Consider the following 19,401-nt stretch of genomic DNA (forward strand, 5'->3'; position numbering starts at 1 on the left):
TTATTTGTTTGGATCACATTGTCTTTTGCTCTGCACTGGTAGCTCAATACAGTTGGTAACTGTTCCATATTGACCTCTGGAGATAAAAGTGACACAGCACCTGATGGCTTGTGGTAGACGAAATGAGACAGTTAGCAGTTGGCAACCTGAAAAGACTCTGCAGTCCTGTAGTGTACAGACAGTCAAACTGAAGTCCTTTACCCTAAAAATGAGAAATTGAGATAACAAGAAGTGAAACAAATTAGACAGCGGAAATTTAAAATGATTTCCTTCTGAGACCCTGCGTCCTCATACGAGGACATTACATTTTTGCCTCTTAGCACCATGATACTCCATTTTTAAAAACTTTGACCTATTAGCCACATTTAGGGACACTGCCTGTGCTATCTTGTGGTGATATCACAAATTACACCAATTTCTTTGGGGGAAAAAATGGCGGGAATTTCAGCTGGAGCCTTCTATGGCAGTTCCCGGAAGATAAAAGACCAAAGTAAGAATTAAATCCAAATTTTATGAATGAAACCAGTGTATTTATGTACAACAATGTCTCTGTCTTCATATAGCATTAAAATTTGACACATTTTAGTAATATTAGCAGACTAGGACATCAATAAATGTCACGTCCTCGTTTGAGGACATTGGGACTATGTTATGTTATTAAAGTACCATGTTGTTTTCAAAGAAATTGGTGTAATTTGTGATATCACCACAATATGACACAGGCAGTGTCCCTAAATGTGGCTAATAGGTCAAAGTTTTTAAAAATGGAGTATCATGGTGCTAAGAGGCAAAAATAATGTTCCTATGAGGATGCAGGGTCTCAGGAGGATTTCTTAAAAACTACTCGTTATTACTTGACTGTTCCACTTCAGACTTATAGTACTTGACCTCAGGATGACACTCATTTTAGAATAAAACCCCTTTGAACTTCCATATTTCACTGTATTCTATATACAGTAGGATTCATTGTTTTTCGACCCAATGTCCTCGTATGAGGACACTGATTTTTGAGAGAACTACTTATTGTAGAAAGCTGAAATTTTGAATTTACACAAATTGGGCCCTTCTGGTCCCAAACAACATTTTTTTTAATGTTGTGATAATCCCAGTGTCCACTCCTCATATGAGGACATCATCTTTTGCAAAAACTACTTCCTGTACAAAGACAAACTTAAGGTATTGTACTTATTAGGTCCTACTTATCCCAGATAGCAAGGAGAAATAAAAAATGTACACCAGAAAAAAGCTCGGGTCTCAGGAGGTTAATGGTGATTAGCATTAAATTGAATTACTACAAACTGAAAATTTGTATTAGATTGTATAGCATATGAAATAATTTGTTATGCAAAAGAAGTTTACTACCCCAGTGCAAAAACAGGTTTGTATTGCTGTAAAGTTTTACGCACAAAAATGCATTCACTGTATTTAAAGGGATAGTTCACTCAAAATTTAAATTTCACTCATTATCTACTCACCCTCATGTGGACTAAGGACACGGAGAAGTCCTCCGTGTCTTCTCTGAGTTACAGCGGGGCTCCGTGCAGTACTGCATGTCCATATGACGGTTGAGAATGGAGCTCACTTTTCTTCGTCCAAAAAGACACACCAAAAAACATCCAAATACCTCCACACAGCTCGTCTATAATGTCCCTCTTGTATTGAAGCCCCAACATGAGAAATTGTTCCGAAAAAAATTAAATAAGTCTATATTTTAAGCTTGTTCGTAGCGGAAGCTCCCAGTGTCTCAGTTCACTGCTTTGCCTGTGTCAGTGCAAATCTCGTGCGATTTGCACTGACACCCAGTTCACGGCTCCGCAAACCCTAACCCCTCAACAACAAAGAAATATGCATAAATGAAGCACTGAAAACATATTTAACACTTGTCAAAATCACCAAAAATTACCATATAGGGACAGAGGCAAAATGCAAATTACAGCATAGAGATGTGTGATCTAGCATGTTACACAGCCTTAAGCAAACTATATTCACTATTAAGATTATTTATCATTATCATATCATAAGGAAATATATTTTTCAACCCTGTTAAACACTAAATTATGGGACTGTAATGGAAATATATGCAGAGATTATTCAATGTAATGTATGAGATCCAACACACTTTTTGGTAAAGGATGTAGATTTTACTGTATTTTATTTTTGAATACCATTAAATCATAATTTCATATCAGATATTGTATATCAGAGGTTAAAGGAGCAATACATGAAACATCTATGTTTTCAATGTCAAACACGCTCCTCACAGCTTGAAAGGTGCCTCTGTAAATCTGGCATCTTTGCAGAGGATTGCAGGTATAGTCAGTTTGAATTCATGGCTTTTACAGTCGATTGCAGCAACAACAACAGCCTAGTTTCTAGTTCAATAACATTCAGAGAAACTTTTCATGCCTCACCTGCTGTTACACCTCTCTTCTCTCTATATGTATGCAATTGTGTCATTTTCTCCTCCAGTTAATCAAGGAAAAGGCCAGCTGAGATCAAAATCAGAATAAAGTGTTGTGAGAGAGTGTTATCATACGAAAACATAAAGCGTTTCTAATTCATGCATTAATTCAAGTTTGTGTTTCAAGAGCTCTCCCAAACTACTTGAATACACAGCTTGGGTCTGGCATTTGCACAGTTAACTTTTCACACAATCAAGGATCTTTTCAAGTGAGTTAGTCCATAAGTCTGCACCCTGAAGGACAGGCACACAGAGAAGGCTGGTTAAGGACAGCTACAGCCAAAACTTTATTTTAGTTTAGTAGTCTTGTGTTGTGATAAGCATCCCTGTTGCAAAATGAATGTCCTGTTAGTAGCATCTTTATGCCTAAAGCTGACCTTGGTATGATCATTTCCCATCATTAAAGCAGAAGTAAGTGGAATATTTGTGTTAATATAAGACTTAAATAGTTGTATCTTCCAACAGCAATCACTTACATAGAGTGTTTGGTCTGAAACACGGGTCTGTCAGTCACTCTGCTCTGAGCCGAGGAGAAAACGTCTTGTATACTTCCTTGTATCCTACAACCTTTATCCAATGAGGAGAGAGAACGGCATGAAGGGCTGTGTGTGCAGCCAAGGGATGCGCATGAATGTGGTGACGTAGGGACGAGGACCAATAGATCCATGACGAGGGCGGGGGCTGCTAACTCCATTGGCTCACAAGAAGTTAGCCAAAACGACCGGATCGCTTGCTTCTGCTTTAAATCAGTAATGGGAAAAACTGTGATAAGTATGAAGCATGAAAGGTGGGTGGGTCTAAAGCACGGGCAGCACAAGACATTAGTGAACGATCCGGCAGCTGACTTGGTAAAAGAGCTTTTAAAAAATAAATCATTTGGAGAGCAGATGAGGAAAATGAGAAACAGGTGTGTAGGTAGGCTATGGCGGAGAAGTTCAGGTGACTGGAAATGAAAACAGGTGAGCAGGTGGATCTGGGAAAGGGAATAAAGTCAGGAGACATCTGGTGGGTGTGTGGAGTATGACAGGAGGGCAATAAACAAGGCTGAGACAGAAATCCTGACACATTACTGGCATTTTGGGCATTGGAGCCCATCTAGAAGCCATTTACTGTGACCAGACTGTGTGATCATCACAGTCTGCCCTGAATGTTGACGTGCAGGCTGAAATCATAAAGCCGCAGCTTACTGAACTGAACCACTGTAAAACTACAAGCAAGCAAGCAGGTGTTCTCAGACAAAAAAATCTTGCTGTATTAAACCTAAAGTCCCATGAAATGAAAAATGTCTTTCCCCTGTTGCCGCCGTGTTCCTCTGACTGTGGTGTACTGTTTTGTCTTTAGATAGCACATGAAGAGGATGTTAGACATGAACATTTGACCACTTTTCTTTTAATCAAAATCCTAAACATTTCCACCGTGATACCTCAATGAATAAATTCAGTCATGTGAACCACAGTTACAGTCAGCGTTTCCCTTTTTTTTCTCACACCAACATTTGGAACCAGATAAAACCAGTGCAACAAATAATCATCTCAAAGCCATGTCCATTCTTGTGACTAGAATGTGTTAGTCCAGACGCACTTGAAATGTTCACCATAGCTTGAGATTCTAAGTCAATATATATTCTGTCATATTCTTACAACAGTTATCAGTAGGTTGAGATGAGAACACAGGGCCACAGGTTTTCAGTCTTCATATGAAGTCAATACTGCTCATGGTTGTATGGAAGAGAAATGACATGTGGCAGATAGGTAAGGGCTGCCTCTTCTGCAGTTTGCACTGTACATTTCTGATTCCACTTCTTCATCTGTTTCATCTTTCTTATCAAATCCTGTTGCCTTCATAACCCAAATGTAACAGTGCTGCTGCCAGTTTGGTCAGAGGTTCAGATGTGTTGTAGGCCGACCAGTAGCAGCAGTAACCTTGAACTTGGTTTGGTAATCTCACTTCTCTGTGAGAAACTGCAGTTTTTAGTTTCAGCTAATACAGTCCCAAGTGACATCACTGCAGAAACTTTATTTGACATCACACTGTTTCTTCAGGCGCTACGAAAGACAGTGGTCAGTCTGTCGTTACACAATAGTGTATCTGCAATATAATGCAGTTGGAGCTCCTCCATTTCAGACACCAAGATCTCACTTCCTGAGCCTCAGCAAGATAGTCTGTCTGATCGGATGAAGTGATGAAATGAAGAAAAAAAACACAGACTAAATCAGCATTTATGCTTTTATTCTATTCTTTTCAAAGAAGACTTGTGACAAACATTTTAAAAATTCAGTAAGTACATCTGCTGTGTGGATGCCTGTGTATTTATATGTGTGTGCATGTGTGTTTGCTCCAGGTCTGGGCGTCCTGTCAGTTTCATGGTGGTCTTCAACACTCCCAACCCCCTTAGTAAAATCTCCTGGGTCAACCGTCTGCACTTGGCCAAGATCGCACTACGTAAGCACGCACACACACACACACACACACACACACACACACACACACACACACAAACACAGAAAGGATTACTATGTATTTTCTATTTAAACAGGATGATGTAATGCAGGGAAATGCAATAACAATGTTTTAAGTCAGAGGCACAGACGCATCATCAGTGTTTGCTTCACTCTGTATCGGCTAAGTGCACAACTGCTGTTACAACTTATATAATCACAGAAAAACTGAGACTTTCAACTGGGTCATGTGAAGTTTATGTGTGGAGGAAAGAGGCAATCTGTCCAAACAATGTTTTATTAATAGCCTATGTTTTACAATGCCACCTATCTATTGTCAAAGAAAGTATGACCCATCATCTAGGAGAGATGATGTGGCCATTGCAAGTTACATATTAGCTCTTGAAAAAAATGTGATTCTCTGCTTCCATTTGTCATTTGTACAGCGATTTCTCCCCCCTTTTTCAAATTCTGGGTGACTCTTTGATATCAGCATTGATGGGTGGAAAAGAAATGGCCAAACCCTGCCCAGCAGGGAGCAGCACAGTTCTATTTTTTTAATCTTCCTAACCTCTTCCTTCCAAGCCTTGCTTGCTCTGGCCAGGCCTAAGCCGATGCAGTCTGACCATGCTGTAGTACAGGGGGTCTTCCTCCACGGGGCTCATCAATGTGTGCAGTCATCATGTGGTAAAAACAGAGATGGGACTACTGAGGACATTAATCTGCTTATTTGGCCATGATGGCACGCATATTCAACCCACTCACTGGCTCGGTCTCCTCTCCTCATCCTTTGCTACTCCCTGCGTCGCCTTGAGCACTCTTCCTTGTCACACACGCTTTATTCCGGGGTTTGTTGTGCATGCAGTATGTCTCTCAACACACTGCTTGTGTGTAGCTTCAGTTGTATTGTTGTGGCTTCTTTTATCCCTGAGGCCATTGCTGAGGGCATCAGCACAGAAACAGTCAAGGTTTTCGGAGGGCTTTATTGGAGGTAGATCACAGAATTCTCACTTTATTGTCGCACTTAGATGAGTGGCCAGAGATATGCAGTGTGCTCCAAAACTTCGAGACCACTTAGGGAGAGTGGTCTCACACTTTTGAACCCCACTGCCTGTTGTTAATATGCCAGCAGAGCCCCGAGAGCTTCAAGGGAGCTTTTTATGTCCTAGAGAAGTTTTCCTGAGATTTTACTTCCCTGTATCTTGAGACTCTCCATTCCAGCACATTACAATAAGAAAAAAAAAAGATTCTTCCCCCACACTGCTGGCCTTCCTTCACAGTATTGGCACAGAGGTGCATAAAGCATACAGTGCATCTGTAGACTCTCCAGTAGAGCCTACTGTATATGGTTTGTGTCAGAGTGGCATCAAAAACACCAGGCTGAGAGCAGAGGATGCTGAGGCTGCAGCGAAGCGCAGCGCAGCATCCCCAGCCTTTTCCTTGTTGCTCACACCTTTATCAGCATCACAGCAGGCGCACTGATGGGGACAGTGGCATAGTTATAGCATGCTACTCTCCTCCCCTGTGGCTGGTTTGTGGACATGGATGATATTCAAAGCTGAATCATGCACGTTATCCGTAGCTGCATGCCAGGAGGAGTCTCACACTGCAACAATGTTTATGGGGACCACCAGTATGTCATACATCCAGTATAACTCAAGGATGGTTAAAAGTACAGACAAGGGCTGAGCCTTATAGCTCCCTTTTTTTCTAAATAATTAAATAAATTGAATTTATCTAATAGACCTAAAAAAAACAAAAAATAAATGTTTATTGAATTTTCTCACTTCACACCCAGGACAACTGGGGAAAACACTCTACACACCTTGAAGACATGGGACAAAGTGCTATCAACATGTTAATATTGCACATTATTTTCACTCTCATGTTGAGTGACAATTGTACAGCTGTCAGCACCGATCCATCTCTGTCGGGCTATTCTTCTGTCTCGTCGCCTCTAGCACTTGTCAGAGCCATTATCCTCCTGTGGCTTGAGAAAAAGCCTAACATCTTTGCCTTTCTTTGATTCAGAAAAGTTTCGGATCTAACTGTTGAGTGGAAATTGACACACTTAAATTTGTAAGATTTAAGGCCATTAGCCAACACGTCTATATCTGGCAAGTTACCATTAGAACCACAGCTGTGTTTCCTTCAAGGAGAGCAAACTTCTAGGCACAAAGAAAAGCAATAAAATAAGAGGACAACAAAATTAAGAAGACAGAAAACACAGAAGACCAGTTTTAGGTCAAGTGGAGCAAAAGGAAGGGCGGGGGAACAGTCCACAGAAAGCCTCACTGCATTCAAGACATCACACAGCTGGTTAATTTTAATATATCAAGCTCAAGACTCAGAAATATGACAGTGAGGCTGCAGAGATGATAAAGACCATCTACATCTTTCAGCTGGAGAACGTGTTTAACTCGGATATTGATTCACTCATCTCTTGTTAAAATGAGTGACAGGATGTATAATATATTACATTTGAAGATGTTTTCTTTACTCCTGAATTATATGGAAACATCCTCAAACTCCAAATTGTCTTATACTGTAATATGCTGTTGTATAAACAACTGATTTAAATGATTCCTGCTTTAATACACATGAGAAATGAAATAACACAGCTGTTGGTTTTACTTATCTCTCCCTCTAACGACCTCATGTAACATATATCACTGACATTTTAAAATTTAAACAATGCAACTGACTGCGTATCATGCATGAGGTAAGATAGTACTGTTAGCATTCAAGCAGATTCAAACAACTTAAAGACTGCAGACTGAAGAAAAAAAGTAATTTTCATGTTTTTCTAGGCAATCATTGAAGGCTCTCTCACATTTGCCTTCCTCTCAGATGGCTTATATGAATTTAAATATGTATTCATAGTTGACAGCCCACACAGTGTCAGTCCTCTTCACCACCTCCCCCTCTCCTCTAGCCTCACAAGCAGAGGTTAATGGAAATGTTTATCATGATCAGCTATTAGTGGTAAAAATAGCAGCTTGTTACTCAGACTGAGTTTTTATTTTCTAAATGGACAAAGTGAATCCCCTGCCTGTACAAAGTTCATCTACCTCTTCAGTTTTCATAGCCACATGCTCTCTACAGGGACTCAAGGGAACTGGTATCCAGGCCTGCATTAGGCTGTGTGTTTAGACCAGTCACACAGTATGTTATGTTGTGTAACAGGTATAATTAAAGGGACATTGTGTAACTTCTCCTGTTATCTATTCACGAAAATCGATTATTTCATTCAAAAGTCTGTTTTTCATTAATCAGTAATTCCGCCTCATCAACAAACTGAAGTGTTCCTTTCAGCTCTGAATGAGCCGTTCATATCGTTCTTATCTACATGGAGCGGGTAAGCTCGGTGCTGGCTGCCATGTGGTGTCTCCATGTTTTTACGTTCAGTGGCAGCGTGACGGTAGGAAACCACGGAAACTCAGCGGAGACACCGGAGCTGTCGGCTCAGGTGGAGGTGGCGTCTGTGAAAAGTCACCGCGGTAACGCAGTGAGGAGGAATGGAGCGTTACACTGATGCTGCATTCACCTGCAGTCGGGCAGACGGCCGTTGCTAACAAACCAGATGTCATTTTAGAGAAAGCTGATAAAACGTGGGTCAGGTAAACAATACCACATCGCCATGACAACATATTGTCACGTGTATTGTTGTACGTGTTACATTGTTACATAGAGGCTTGTTTATGCCGTTACGTGCAGCGGCTGTTGTCCGTCTGCCGTCTGCCCAATTTCACGTGAATGCAGCATGAAAAATACGACTGAGTTGCTTGCGATATACAACCACAACGCTAGATGGGAGGAATTCCTACACAATGTACCTTTAAGGTTACAAAACTTTAAATTAAAGATGTGAAAGTAATTTATTGCAATATTGAATTTATACTGAACTCAAGTATTTAAAATGTTTAACCTCAAAATAGATAAAACCAGACACTAACATTTCAGAATATGTGAATAACTCAACTGTGATTTTATAAAGTCAAAGTAACTCCCAGCTGATTGTTGCATCATCTAGAATAGATTACCCATAAGGTGTGTCATAGTGCATTACAGCACTATGAGACACTGGTACTTATCTAATCATTCATTTAGAAACAAATGGTACAGATGAGGGCGGGGTGATGGATTTCATTGAATCCCTTGGTGAAATAGATCAGCACCAACCTGGTCAGGATGACAATTACATGTTAATTGTTTTACACCCACACTTTGCCTTCCCATTTAACCAAATGTAATTACAATAAAGGAGTTGTTGATTTAATTTCACGGATGGTGTACTGTCACTGAGGCTTCCTCGTCATTGCAGGCGGAGGCAGGCCTGCCCTGTGCTCAGGGGAGACCTACAGATGAGTCAGCGTTTCAAACGCACCCAACCATGCTCTTGTTTAGTTTCAAATGGGTTCTGTGCTCTGAAATGTCCCGAATGGTGGACAACACAAATAGCTAATGTTCTCATGCATGATTAAGTGAGTGATTAGACATCACAAAACTCATTTACCCAGACTCATCTTCACACCAGTGTGTAATGTATCCTGTTACCTCAGTGAAAGCACAGCCACATCCACTGCCTGGATTTTCTCTGCACCACGTGCGTGAATAGGAGTGGTTTTCGGTGATGGTCCTGCATGTCATGTTTAGGTCCCATCTAGGGCTGCAAAATTTTCAAAGTTGGGAACTTTCCATGGGAATTAACGGGAATATATCACAATAAACTGGAATATATGGGAATAAACGGGAATACATGGGAATAAATCCGAAATTTACAAAATTGAAGGTTGGCCCTTAACAGGGAACTTGGGGGGGGTGTCATGTTTTTTAATTGTATTATTTTGCATGGGTGTCTGCTTATTACAAAACAAAATATTTACATTTATGTTTGGATATGATACAGTTTGTTTAAATGATCCCCAATTTCCAGTTAATTCCCATAAATTACAATTATTCCCATTAATTCCCATGGAAAGTTTCCAAATTCCCCAGCTTAACTTCCCATGGAAAGTTTCTGAAAATTTACCGGAAATTTCCCGCCCCTTTGCAACCCTAGTCCCATCTCTTTACTGTCCATTATCGACAACATGTTCATTTCTTTCAAACGTTGCAGCCTGTGATTGGCAGTGCTTTGCAAGAAATGTTTAACTTCAGCAGGATCTTGAAGCTGCATTGGTATTCAAGCTTTACATGAGCCGAGCCCAGTAAGATGCGTTTCCAGTAAATACCATTTGTCATTTTGTGAGTGCATGTGATAGTTACTGTACGAGGCCTTGAAACAGAAAGTGAGAATTACCCCACAGTGGTGCTTCACCAGGAGCCCTGGGGTCCATTAATAACCTGGTGTGCTAGTGCATCTTTTATGTCTCTCTGAGTGGCCCTACTGTTTCTGAAGGGTCTTCGTGAAATAGCCAGAAGCATTGCCTAATTAATGGGCTTTCTCACTGCAGAATTAATTGCTTCCTACCATGCAGTCCCAGCCCTTTCAGACAGGGTTAAGGCAGCAGACTTTGATGGCCCTCACAAGAAGAACAAGAGGCCGTCAAATCATGAGAGATTGCCGCTGAGACGTTGGAGACAGAAGCAGAGCAATGAATGTGCGCAGGAGGAGGAGAGGTTGAGGGTGTAAGGGAGTATGTGTTAATGTGTGTGTATGTGTGGAGGGGAAGAAAGGATGGTTAGGGGGGTGAAATGATGATTGAGACAAGCAATCAGTCCCACTACAGGGAACAGAGGGCAGGCAGGGGGCTGTTGCCTGCAGTTACACTGCTAAGTGTGCCGGTCTCTCGCTTTTTCTCTCGCACATGGATCAATAGATGAGTGGAGTGCGGCTCGGAGGTTCTGGCACACACTCTGACACGCCTTCTTAATCCACTGTGTGATAACCTGTGCCATGCCGATGTATACCACACAGGAGAGGAGACGAGGAAAACAGGAGAATGCAAAATCCAGCCTGGTGCATGGACCTGAGCTGAGACTGCAAGGGCTTTACTTTCATTAGCCCAGGGATTCAGATTGCTTGGTTGCTATAGTGACTGATTTCTTTGCGTCTGTTCAGATGGCATTGACTATACGTTACTGTATGTGCAAGTGTATTTTTTTGTTTAGTTTTGTGTTGTTAAAGTGTGTCTTGTCAGTGTGGAAGCTGGTAAGACTCCCTTTGAAGACACTTTACTATAAATATTGAACACAACCCCACCCCCCACCCCTCCTCAAAAAAGGCATTCACTCTGTATGTGCTAGAATTATTAGCCCTAAATTAATCTGTCAGACAGCGAAGATTATCTCCCTATCTCGCTGTGCTCAAACATGGGAAATGTTTATGATGAGTAAACATTATCACGGATTTAATTAACAGATCCCACACTTGCATTGATCCATGGGAAATATCAATTGCACTGGTGTATTTAATTAGTCTATATCTTTGCCCTTTGTGTCACTGGGGTTGATAGAGCGCCATGCTCTGCAAATTAATCTTCATCAGCAAAAGACTTGAAACAAAAGCATGATTGGAATAAGGAAACTGAGAAACTAAATCCCCCCTACTTAGTATTCCAACCCTCCCCCTCATAAATGCTGTTACACATGGTTATTGTACAGTATCTGGGATTGGGTTCACAGTACTGTATATAGAGCTGACCTCAACCTTTAACTGCTGGAATCTCATCATTCATGAGGATTGCCTTTAATTAACACTGTAGATAAACAAACTGCACACAGGGGAGCTCACCATTCTGTAATTGGTTTTTCCACACTTTCAAAAGCAAAAAAACATACAACATATAGTAGATTTGACATTTATAAGAAAAGAAAAGTGCGTTCAAATAAATAATTTATAAATAATATAGGTTTTGGCTGTAAGAACACCGTGCTTCTGGAATGAACTATTAAGCAGTGTTTTGAAACACTTGAGGAGGGTAATTTGTGGTAGACATTGGTGTTGAAATGACCATAGCTCTACACTGAGCTACACTGTTTGCATAGTTATTAAGTCTTAAGTTAACTTACTGCTTTAGCATTTTTATTACTACATTTTAGTTCTCTGCATCACTGAGAATTGTACTTTTAACCCTGGTTTCCATCAGTACTGGTTCAGTAATCCAGTGGTGTTTGAACTGACATGAAAGAAATGTTATTCACACAGTTAATTATTAAAGGTCGATCATCATAAAGATCTTATATATATTTGTAGAGGTGCTTTTGCCTCTGTTTCCCTTTCACACAGAATTTGGCAGATTTTTTTTTTTTTTTAACTAAATCATACTTTCTTTTTTTCAAACTAGCTGAGGTACTCCAACAATCTTTACACATTCCCCTTGGCAACTGCAGCGGTATCTCCTGGGATACGAGTGCGTCTGGCTGGGAATCAGTGCACTAATCTACTTGTCAGTCTTCCATGCATTGCATCCATGCATCAACTGCAGATCCTGGGTATCTCTGTTCTTACCATTTTATTAGGCACAGGGAAAACTGAAGAAGTTAAAAGTGGATATAACTTCAGCAAGGCACGGTAATTGACTCTGTTATAGTTTATCCTGAGATGATTAGTGTACTCTCTGCCCAAATGGGTAGTAGCCTGAAGGAGCCCACGGCCCTCCTCCCTTTGAACTTTGCAAATGAAAAGCTAGCTGAGTATGTTTGTAGAGAACATACGAGCAGAGCCGTTACATTTATAGGCAAGTTTAGCTTTAATGTATGCCTCAGCATGCACGTCTTTTCAGTCAGGCTACTAACTGTGTCAATCGCGTCTGTGATGTCATGGTCAAGCCACATGAGTGCTGTGTGTGACAGTTTATCCTTTAACACTGACATGACAGCAACATTTCCACCTCCTTGATTCTTTTCCTGAATCACTCTCATGTTGTTTTGTGGCTGATATTTTCAGATGTATATGCAATCCAGCTGTTTAGAGACTTGTGTCTCTGTAACAGTAATTCACTCTGCTTCCTTTGTAAAGGAAACGTGTTGGAAACATTAGTTTCAAATGTGTATAGAAACATAATAGACCATGGTATTAAAACCATATGACTGTTGGTACCACGTAGTGGTTTGCCTTTTTTGTCATTGATTTCGACACAGTATTATTCCTCAGTGAATTCTACTTTAATTGTGGTACAGTGTAGAAGCAATCATTTGTATTCAGTCACAAGGTCAATATCCATATTCAGCAAACAAAGTAAAAGCAGCATTTTTTTTGTTTGAAGGACAAAGCAAAGAACAACATCTCTTCATTCTTTTATATGAGCAATGACTGAAATAGTGAAATGATACAGTGTGTTTTTCAATTGTTGTATGTCAATGGGCTACTCAACTAATCATTCTGGCTTTAATATAGAGTGTACCTATGGTGTTAATGTAAAGTAGTTCCAGAGTGGACCCTAATTGTTGTCAAATGCTATTTGAATTGAGTTAATTTAGTAGGTTGAATAGCCTGTACGGCTTGTTCTGTTTTCATGAAATTACATTTAACCTTAATATAATGTTGGATAATTATGCAGCAGGTTTCTTTATATTTATATTATTGTAATGAAGTTTCAATCATTTACAAACATTAATTTTTTTAACTTTAAGAAATGATGACATACTGTAGACTGCAGACAATGAATACTACAGTACAGTATTATTATACATTGTATGTGATGGTGCGTTATCGTTGTTAGTAATCACACATGTACATGGACAGAAAAAGGCCACTGTATGTGGAATAAATATCCCAAGCCTTTTTATTAAACTAATTGACCAACCGCATGCAAAATCACCAGCGTATTGTATGAGTAGTAATATAACTGTTTTGATCCTTATTATATCAGACTGCTGGCATTAGAGGCTTGCTGCAGTTTGCTGCCTGTGTCAACACACTTAAGCAATATGACACTAATTGGTATGTATTGGAAGCCACAGTAAGTCACATGTACTTGTAATTACCATTAGGAGACTGACATGAATGCCTTTTTTTTCTTGTCCTATTTCTAGTAAATCCAACTCAATGTGTATCTGGTATGAATCACAGCTCACGTGCAGTGTACTAGGAAAAACACACCGTAAAAAATACTGTTTTCTTTGTAAAATCTTCATTTTCCTTCATTGTACTACACAATCAAAATTAGAGGAAGGTTTTCAGGTAGTAATTTATACTGAATCTTGTACTTAAAGCAGAAGTAAGCGGAATGTTTGTGTTAATATAAGATATATTATTATTATTATATATATATGAATATAGATAGATAGATAGATAGATAGATAGATAGATAGATAGATAGATAGATAGATAGATAGATAGATAGATAGATAGATAGATAGATAGATAGATAGATAGATAGATAGATAGATAGATAATTTATTAGTACAGACTCTGGGTTCAGTTAAAAATACAACAATACTACAACAACAGACAACAACAACATACGGGGTAGCCTAGCAGCCCCTTATTAAAAGACACTTATACCAGTGTTTCCAGAGCAGTGACGTGTAACGCGTGGCACTAAATGCAACATTTGTCAGTTCCATCACAATCTGATTTTCTGAGTTGTTTAGACGACAAATGAACTTATACATAATATTTCTTAAGACAGACTGGAGAGTGTTGACTCGAGCATTCACAAACATTTCAGTGGCGCTGGTCCATCTGGGCTGTTTTAACAAGATTCTCAAAGAGTCATTATATGCCACTTGTAGTCTCCGAAAACTCGTTTTTTTGTAATTTGACCACAGATGTGCAGTGTACAGCGGTGTGCAATAAGCTTTAAACAGAGTCAGCTTCACATCAGAGTGTTTGGTCTGAAACACGGGTCTGTCAGTCACTCTGCTCGGAGGAGAAAACTTTCCTTGTATCCTACAACCTTTATCCAATGAGGAGAGAGAACGGCATGAAGGGGCGGTCCTCTCTGTGTGTGCAGCCAAGGGATGCGCGTGAATGTGGTGACGTAGGGACGAGGGCGGGGACTGCTAACTCCATCGGCTGACAAGAAGTTAGCCAAAACCACCGGATCGCTTACTTCTGCTTTAATATATAGTATAATAATATATCATATATAATATGAGCCTGCATATGCGTAAACAAAAAGAAAGCTATAATATAAAACTAATAATGATAATAGTTTAGTTTTATAGTTTTTTTTGATACATTTGATAAATTACTTTAAACAAGATGTAGACACATACAAAGTATTTTTGTGTAATAGTAGAGGGAGGCAGGCTAAAGCTCATCTTGATCATGTTTTCCTGTGTTTAGGAGTTCAAATCATGCAAACAAATCACTAAGAAGTGTGTGTATGGTTGTGTGCGCGCGTGTGTGTGTGTGTGCGCGCGTGTGCGCGTGTATGAGAAAATGTGTGTTGAGGTGAGTGGCCTTCATGTCCCCACTTGATGCCGTTTTCAATTTAGGCCCGTTGGAATCATTTGTTCGTCGTTATTCATCATCATTACTGTGTGCCAAGGACTGAAGGTTAAGGCTAATTTGTGTCCCTTCATAACCACTTTCTCTGTCTGTCCCAGTCTCTTTCTGTCTCCCTCTTTCTTCTCCTCCATGTGTCTGTCTCTCCTTTAAATTGATAACCACATTAAACTCTGCTTGAGTGAGAGAAGTCAGTACGCCCAAACGAAACATTATTTATGCTAATTTAATGATTAAGTGAAGAAAGTTGACGATTACTCCGAGGCAAAGGAAACCACTGGACCTCCTGCCCCACCTGCAGCAATCTGGCCTCAATTAAAGTCTTTTCATAAGTGACCCCCCGCCCCCCATATCCTTGCACTGGATAGCTGAGGGGATAGTCAGCACATAAGCCAACCCACCCCCACCAAAATGAATTATTAAAGAACACTCCACAACTCCAGATGACTGTAAATATAAATTAATGAATGATTTAAAACTTCCAGTTATCCACCTGATTCCTCACTGTGTCTCTGTTGAACACAGGATCACTATGCAGCGCAAGAGGCGATGAATTCTATTTCTGTACATTGCTCTCTATTTTCAGTGTCATCGCAGTGCGGGGGTGGGACAAAGTAAGATGAAATCTGTACAACTTGTACAATACAATATACACAATTTTAAAGGGATTGAAAAACCCAAAACCCAAGATTGAAATTTCACTCATTATCTACTCACCCTCATGTGGACTAAGGGCTGGGAGAAGTTTCAGAGTCCTCCGTGGCTTCTCTGAGTTACAGGGGGTCTCGGCGTAGCAGTGCATGTCCATATAACGGTTGGAAATGGATACCAACTGTCTTTGTAACAAAAAGACACACCAAAAAACATCCAAATACCTCCATGCTGCTCGTATGTAATATCCGTCTTGTATTGAAGCCCCGAAATGCGAAATTGTCCCGAAAAAAATTTAATAAGTCTATATTTCAAGCTTGTTTTGTAGCGGAAGCTTCTCGAAGCTCCTCTTCCCGGTTCGTCATATTTGGACGAACCAGGGTCTGTCCTCTTCCCAGTTCGTCCAAATTTGACGAAATTTCAATTTTGGGTGAACTATCCCTTTAAATGTCATACACTGTTGTGTTGTGGCCACACAGATAGCCTGATTTCATTCACAGATGTTTTGAGATAGTTGAGGTGAGTGCAAGTTGGCGTGTGTTGCTCAAAAGGTTGAAGGAATTATGAAAGAAACTGTAGAGCAAATAAACACTAGACAAAAAGTCATTGAAAGGTCTGAAAAGACATGAGCCGGATCTACTAAGATCCCAGATAACAGGCGCTAAATTGCGTGCTCCTAGTAAAATGTTGCGTGTTTGGTTAGCGCACGCAAAATAGGTGATCTACTAAGAGTAAGACGCCTAAATGACACGCGCAAACTACAGTATTTAAATGAGTGTTTTACGTGTGGTGATCGTTTCCGCCAGTGTGGACAGAGAGCTGGATGGCTGAACACGCTGAATGAAAATTTGATCCGATGGATTAATACTGTAGAGAGGGGCAAATAAACATATTGTCGAGCTGCAGCAGAAGAAACGAGGGAGTTTACTATGAGAAGGTAAATGTGGTGAGAACAGATATGAAGAGAAGATGAGGAGATAGGCCTATAAGGCAAAGAACAAAAGAAAATTTGGTTTATCATTAAAAAAATGAGTAAGAGCTGCTTTGATCAGTGTTGGGCAACGTGTGTTTGAGCGTGCAATCAAGTTTGCACACGTTTTTACACACACAGGCTACAACGAACAGTAGCCTACTGACTGGATGCTGTTCACTCCTGTCCTTCATCATTCTTATGCGTGTACCATTCAGGAGTAGCACGTTGTATTTCAAATGGCACTAGAGGCTTTCTATCTTTTTTTTTCTGCCTTATTGTAGCTTCTCAATCTGTATCAACATGTTTTATCTTTATTCAGATGTGTTCATGCTTTGAATCTGACAAGAGATTCACTCTGTGATCCCCTGTTTGCAAACTGACAGCTTGGGAGAATGATGACACATTTATGGTAATTCAGTAATTTTAGTCTCAGTTGTTAAACAACAATAAGGTGCAGGTCAATGTCACTATGACTACAAGGTTGCAGGTTGGTATCTGTGTGACAGAAATAGATAAATAAAAACTAATCTTACGACCTTTCATTCATTCTGCCCATAGGCACAGCCCTGTGCCACAGAAAGAGTTGTTCTTATAAAACAAAACTCCACTATAGACGGATGCAAATAGGTTTGATGGTTCTGTGGTGCCTTGGAGTCACACTACAGGTGAGGAGTAGCTTTCTCCATGGTAAGGCATGCAAACAAACCAGGAAGCAAATTTTAGCAAGCTGTTGAATTTCATGCACAATTTAGTTTCTGTAAATTGAAATTGATGATGACAAAATTACATAATGGGAATATTTTGGCAGTTTTGCCTGGTGCCTTGTCAGGGGGTGCACCTGTTGTAAGGCTCAGAGCTCTGAGCTCACACCAGGCAGATCCATTATTATAACTCAAATCCAGTAGTTGCCTTTTTCCTGCAGGGACTGACTCTCACTGTTGATTAAGTGCCGGTTTAATCACTGTTGAGGCCCCGCGTTGGCAGTAGCTGGCCTCGCCTCCTCCACCAGGGAGTAGGCCTCTGGCTGATTATAACATTCACATGCGAATAACACCATTCATATTACATACTGGAAATGTATTTAGGGCTATTTTGCATAGTTTTTTTACATCTTGAAGGAGGCTCAACTGTGAGCATGAGATCCGTGTAAGAAAGTGTCAGTAAAACCAGCAGCAAAACTACAAAAACATTAAGACGTCACTCTCTTCTTCTGTCACAGGAGAGGAGAATTCCCCGGGCTGGTTATGTGGAGAAGACGACGGAAAAACGATGGCCCAGCTTTGGTGGCCGCTGCTTTCATGTCACATGCCAGTCTTTGCTATGAAGTCGCCCGAAAGAAAGGTAAATCCGCCGACACCTAAGAAAGATAAAGATCATTTCTTAAAGAGCACAGGCTTACCATATGTTCTGAGGTTTCAAAAGGTTTAAATCAGATTAACCCCAATGCCAAAAAATAAATAAATATCAATATTCCATATTTATTTGTCAATGAAATATGAAATTTAAAGCATAAATGATAGCATAAGTGACATTTTCAGTTTAATCATCTGGCTGTTGATGTCAGTCTAAAGTTTAAATATACTGCATATTTCTGAGCTTGCTTCTACTTATAGCAAAGAGGACTTCAGAGCCTCTCCTCTTTGGAGGCTATTAGCCTGAAGTCACGTCAGGTTCTGTACATAATATTTTAATAAAGAGTTTGTCGCCAGAGATCATAGTGCCAATTAACACCACCATTTTTCCCATTGAGTGCAATCAAAGTGCACCTGCCTTTGCCCTAAGAGCTAAGAATACACTGTCTCACTGATGATCTCACTCAAAAATACCCAGACTATTGGAGTTACAAGGTGACACGAAAGCATCCCCTCAAGATACAGGCTGAAGAATCTCGATCAATACATGCTGTTAAGACCTAGAAGCCTCCAATAGATCAAATGGTCAGCACAGGTAAGAGATAGACTAAAAGGGTTTAGAAGTCAGAGGAAATGGTTTGAAATCAATTTGCAAGGGCTGAAAGATGATATTTCCAACCACATTGTCTATCGCCATAATGTGGTTACAGGTCTTCCTGAGCAAGGTGGGTGGTGGTGGGAGCCACATTACCATGGCCACCAGGGGAGGATGTTATAAAGTGATCATGCAATTATCTTAATGGCTGTGGGACACCCAAGCATAAATCAATGTTTCAACATTAGATTAAGACCTATAGCCCACTCCATAGTCTGCTAACCGTGTGGACGAGACAGGAAGGGCGGCGAAACGGCAGAAAGTCTGACTCTGACACGGCACGGGGAATTTCCCCAAAGATCTTACTGATGTTTCAAGGTATTCTGCAAAAGTGTGTTACACCTGGCTGGAAGTGGAGCCAAATCAATTAATGTATTCTGAGCCGATGGGATGCCGCAGTCTCACAGGGTTTGCTCATATTCTTCACTTCTCGCGCAAACAAATGAAGCAGCTGAGCATGCCAATGAAGGGC

At 40.3% G+C, this 19,401-nt stretch overlaps 1 protein-coding gene across 2 annotated transcripts in view; it reads left to right on the forward strand.

Annotated features, from left to right (window-relative positions):
• Window positions 1–19,401, forward strand: part of arhgef10la (Rho guanine nucleotide exchange factor (GEF) 10-like a) — a 124,062-nt gene that overhangs the window by 62,994 nt on the left and 41,667 nt on the right. For both annotated transcript variants that reach the window (XM_083972303.1, XM_083972304.1), the window contains 2 exons: window positions 4,803–4,903; window positions 18,142–18,263. In XM_083972303.1, the coding sequence (XP_083828429.1) occupies window positions 4,803–4,903; window positions 18,142–18,263 (223 nt within the window). The remainder of the gene's footprint in view (window positions 1–4,802; window positions 4,904–18,141; window positions 18,264–19,401) is intronic.

This window comes from Trachurus trachurus (genome assembly GCF_905171665.1).
Source record: "Trachurus trachurus genome assembly, chromosome: 5".
NCBI lineage: Eukaryota > Metazoa > Chordata > Actinopteri > Carangiformes > Carangidae > Trachurus > Trachurus trachurus.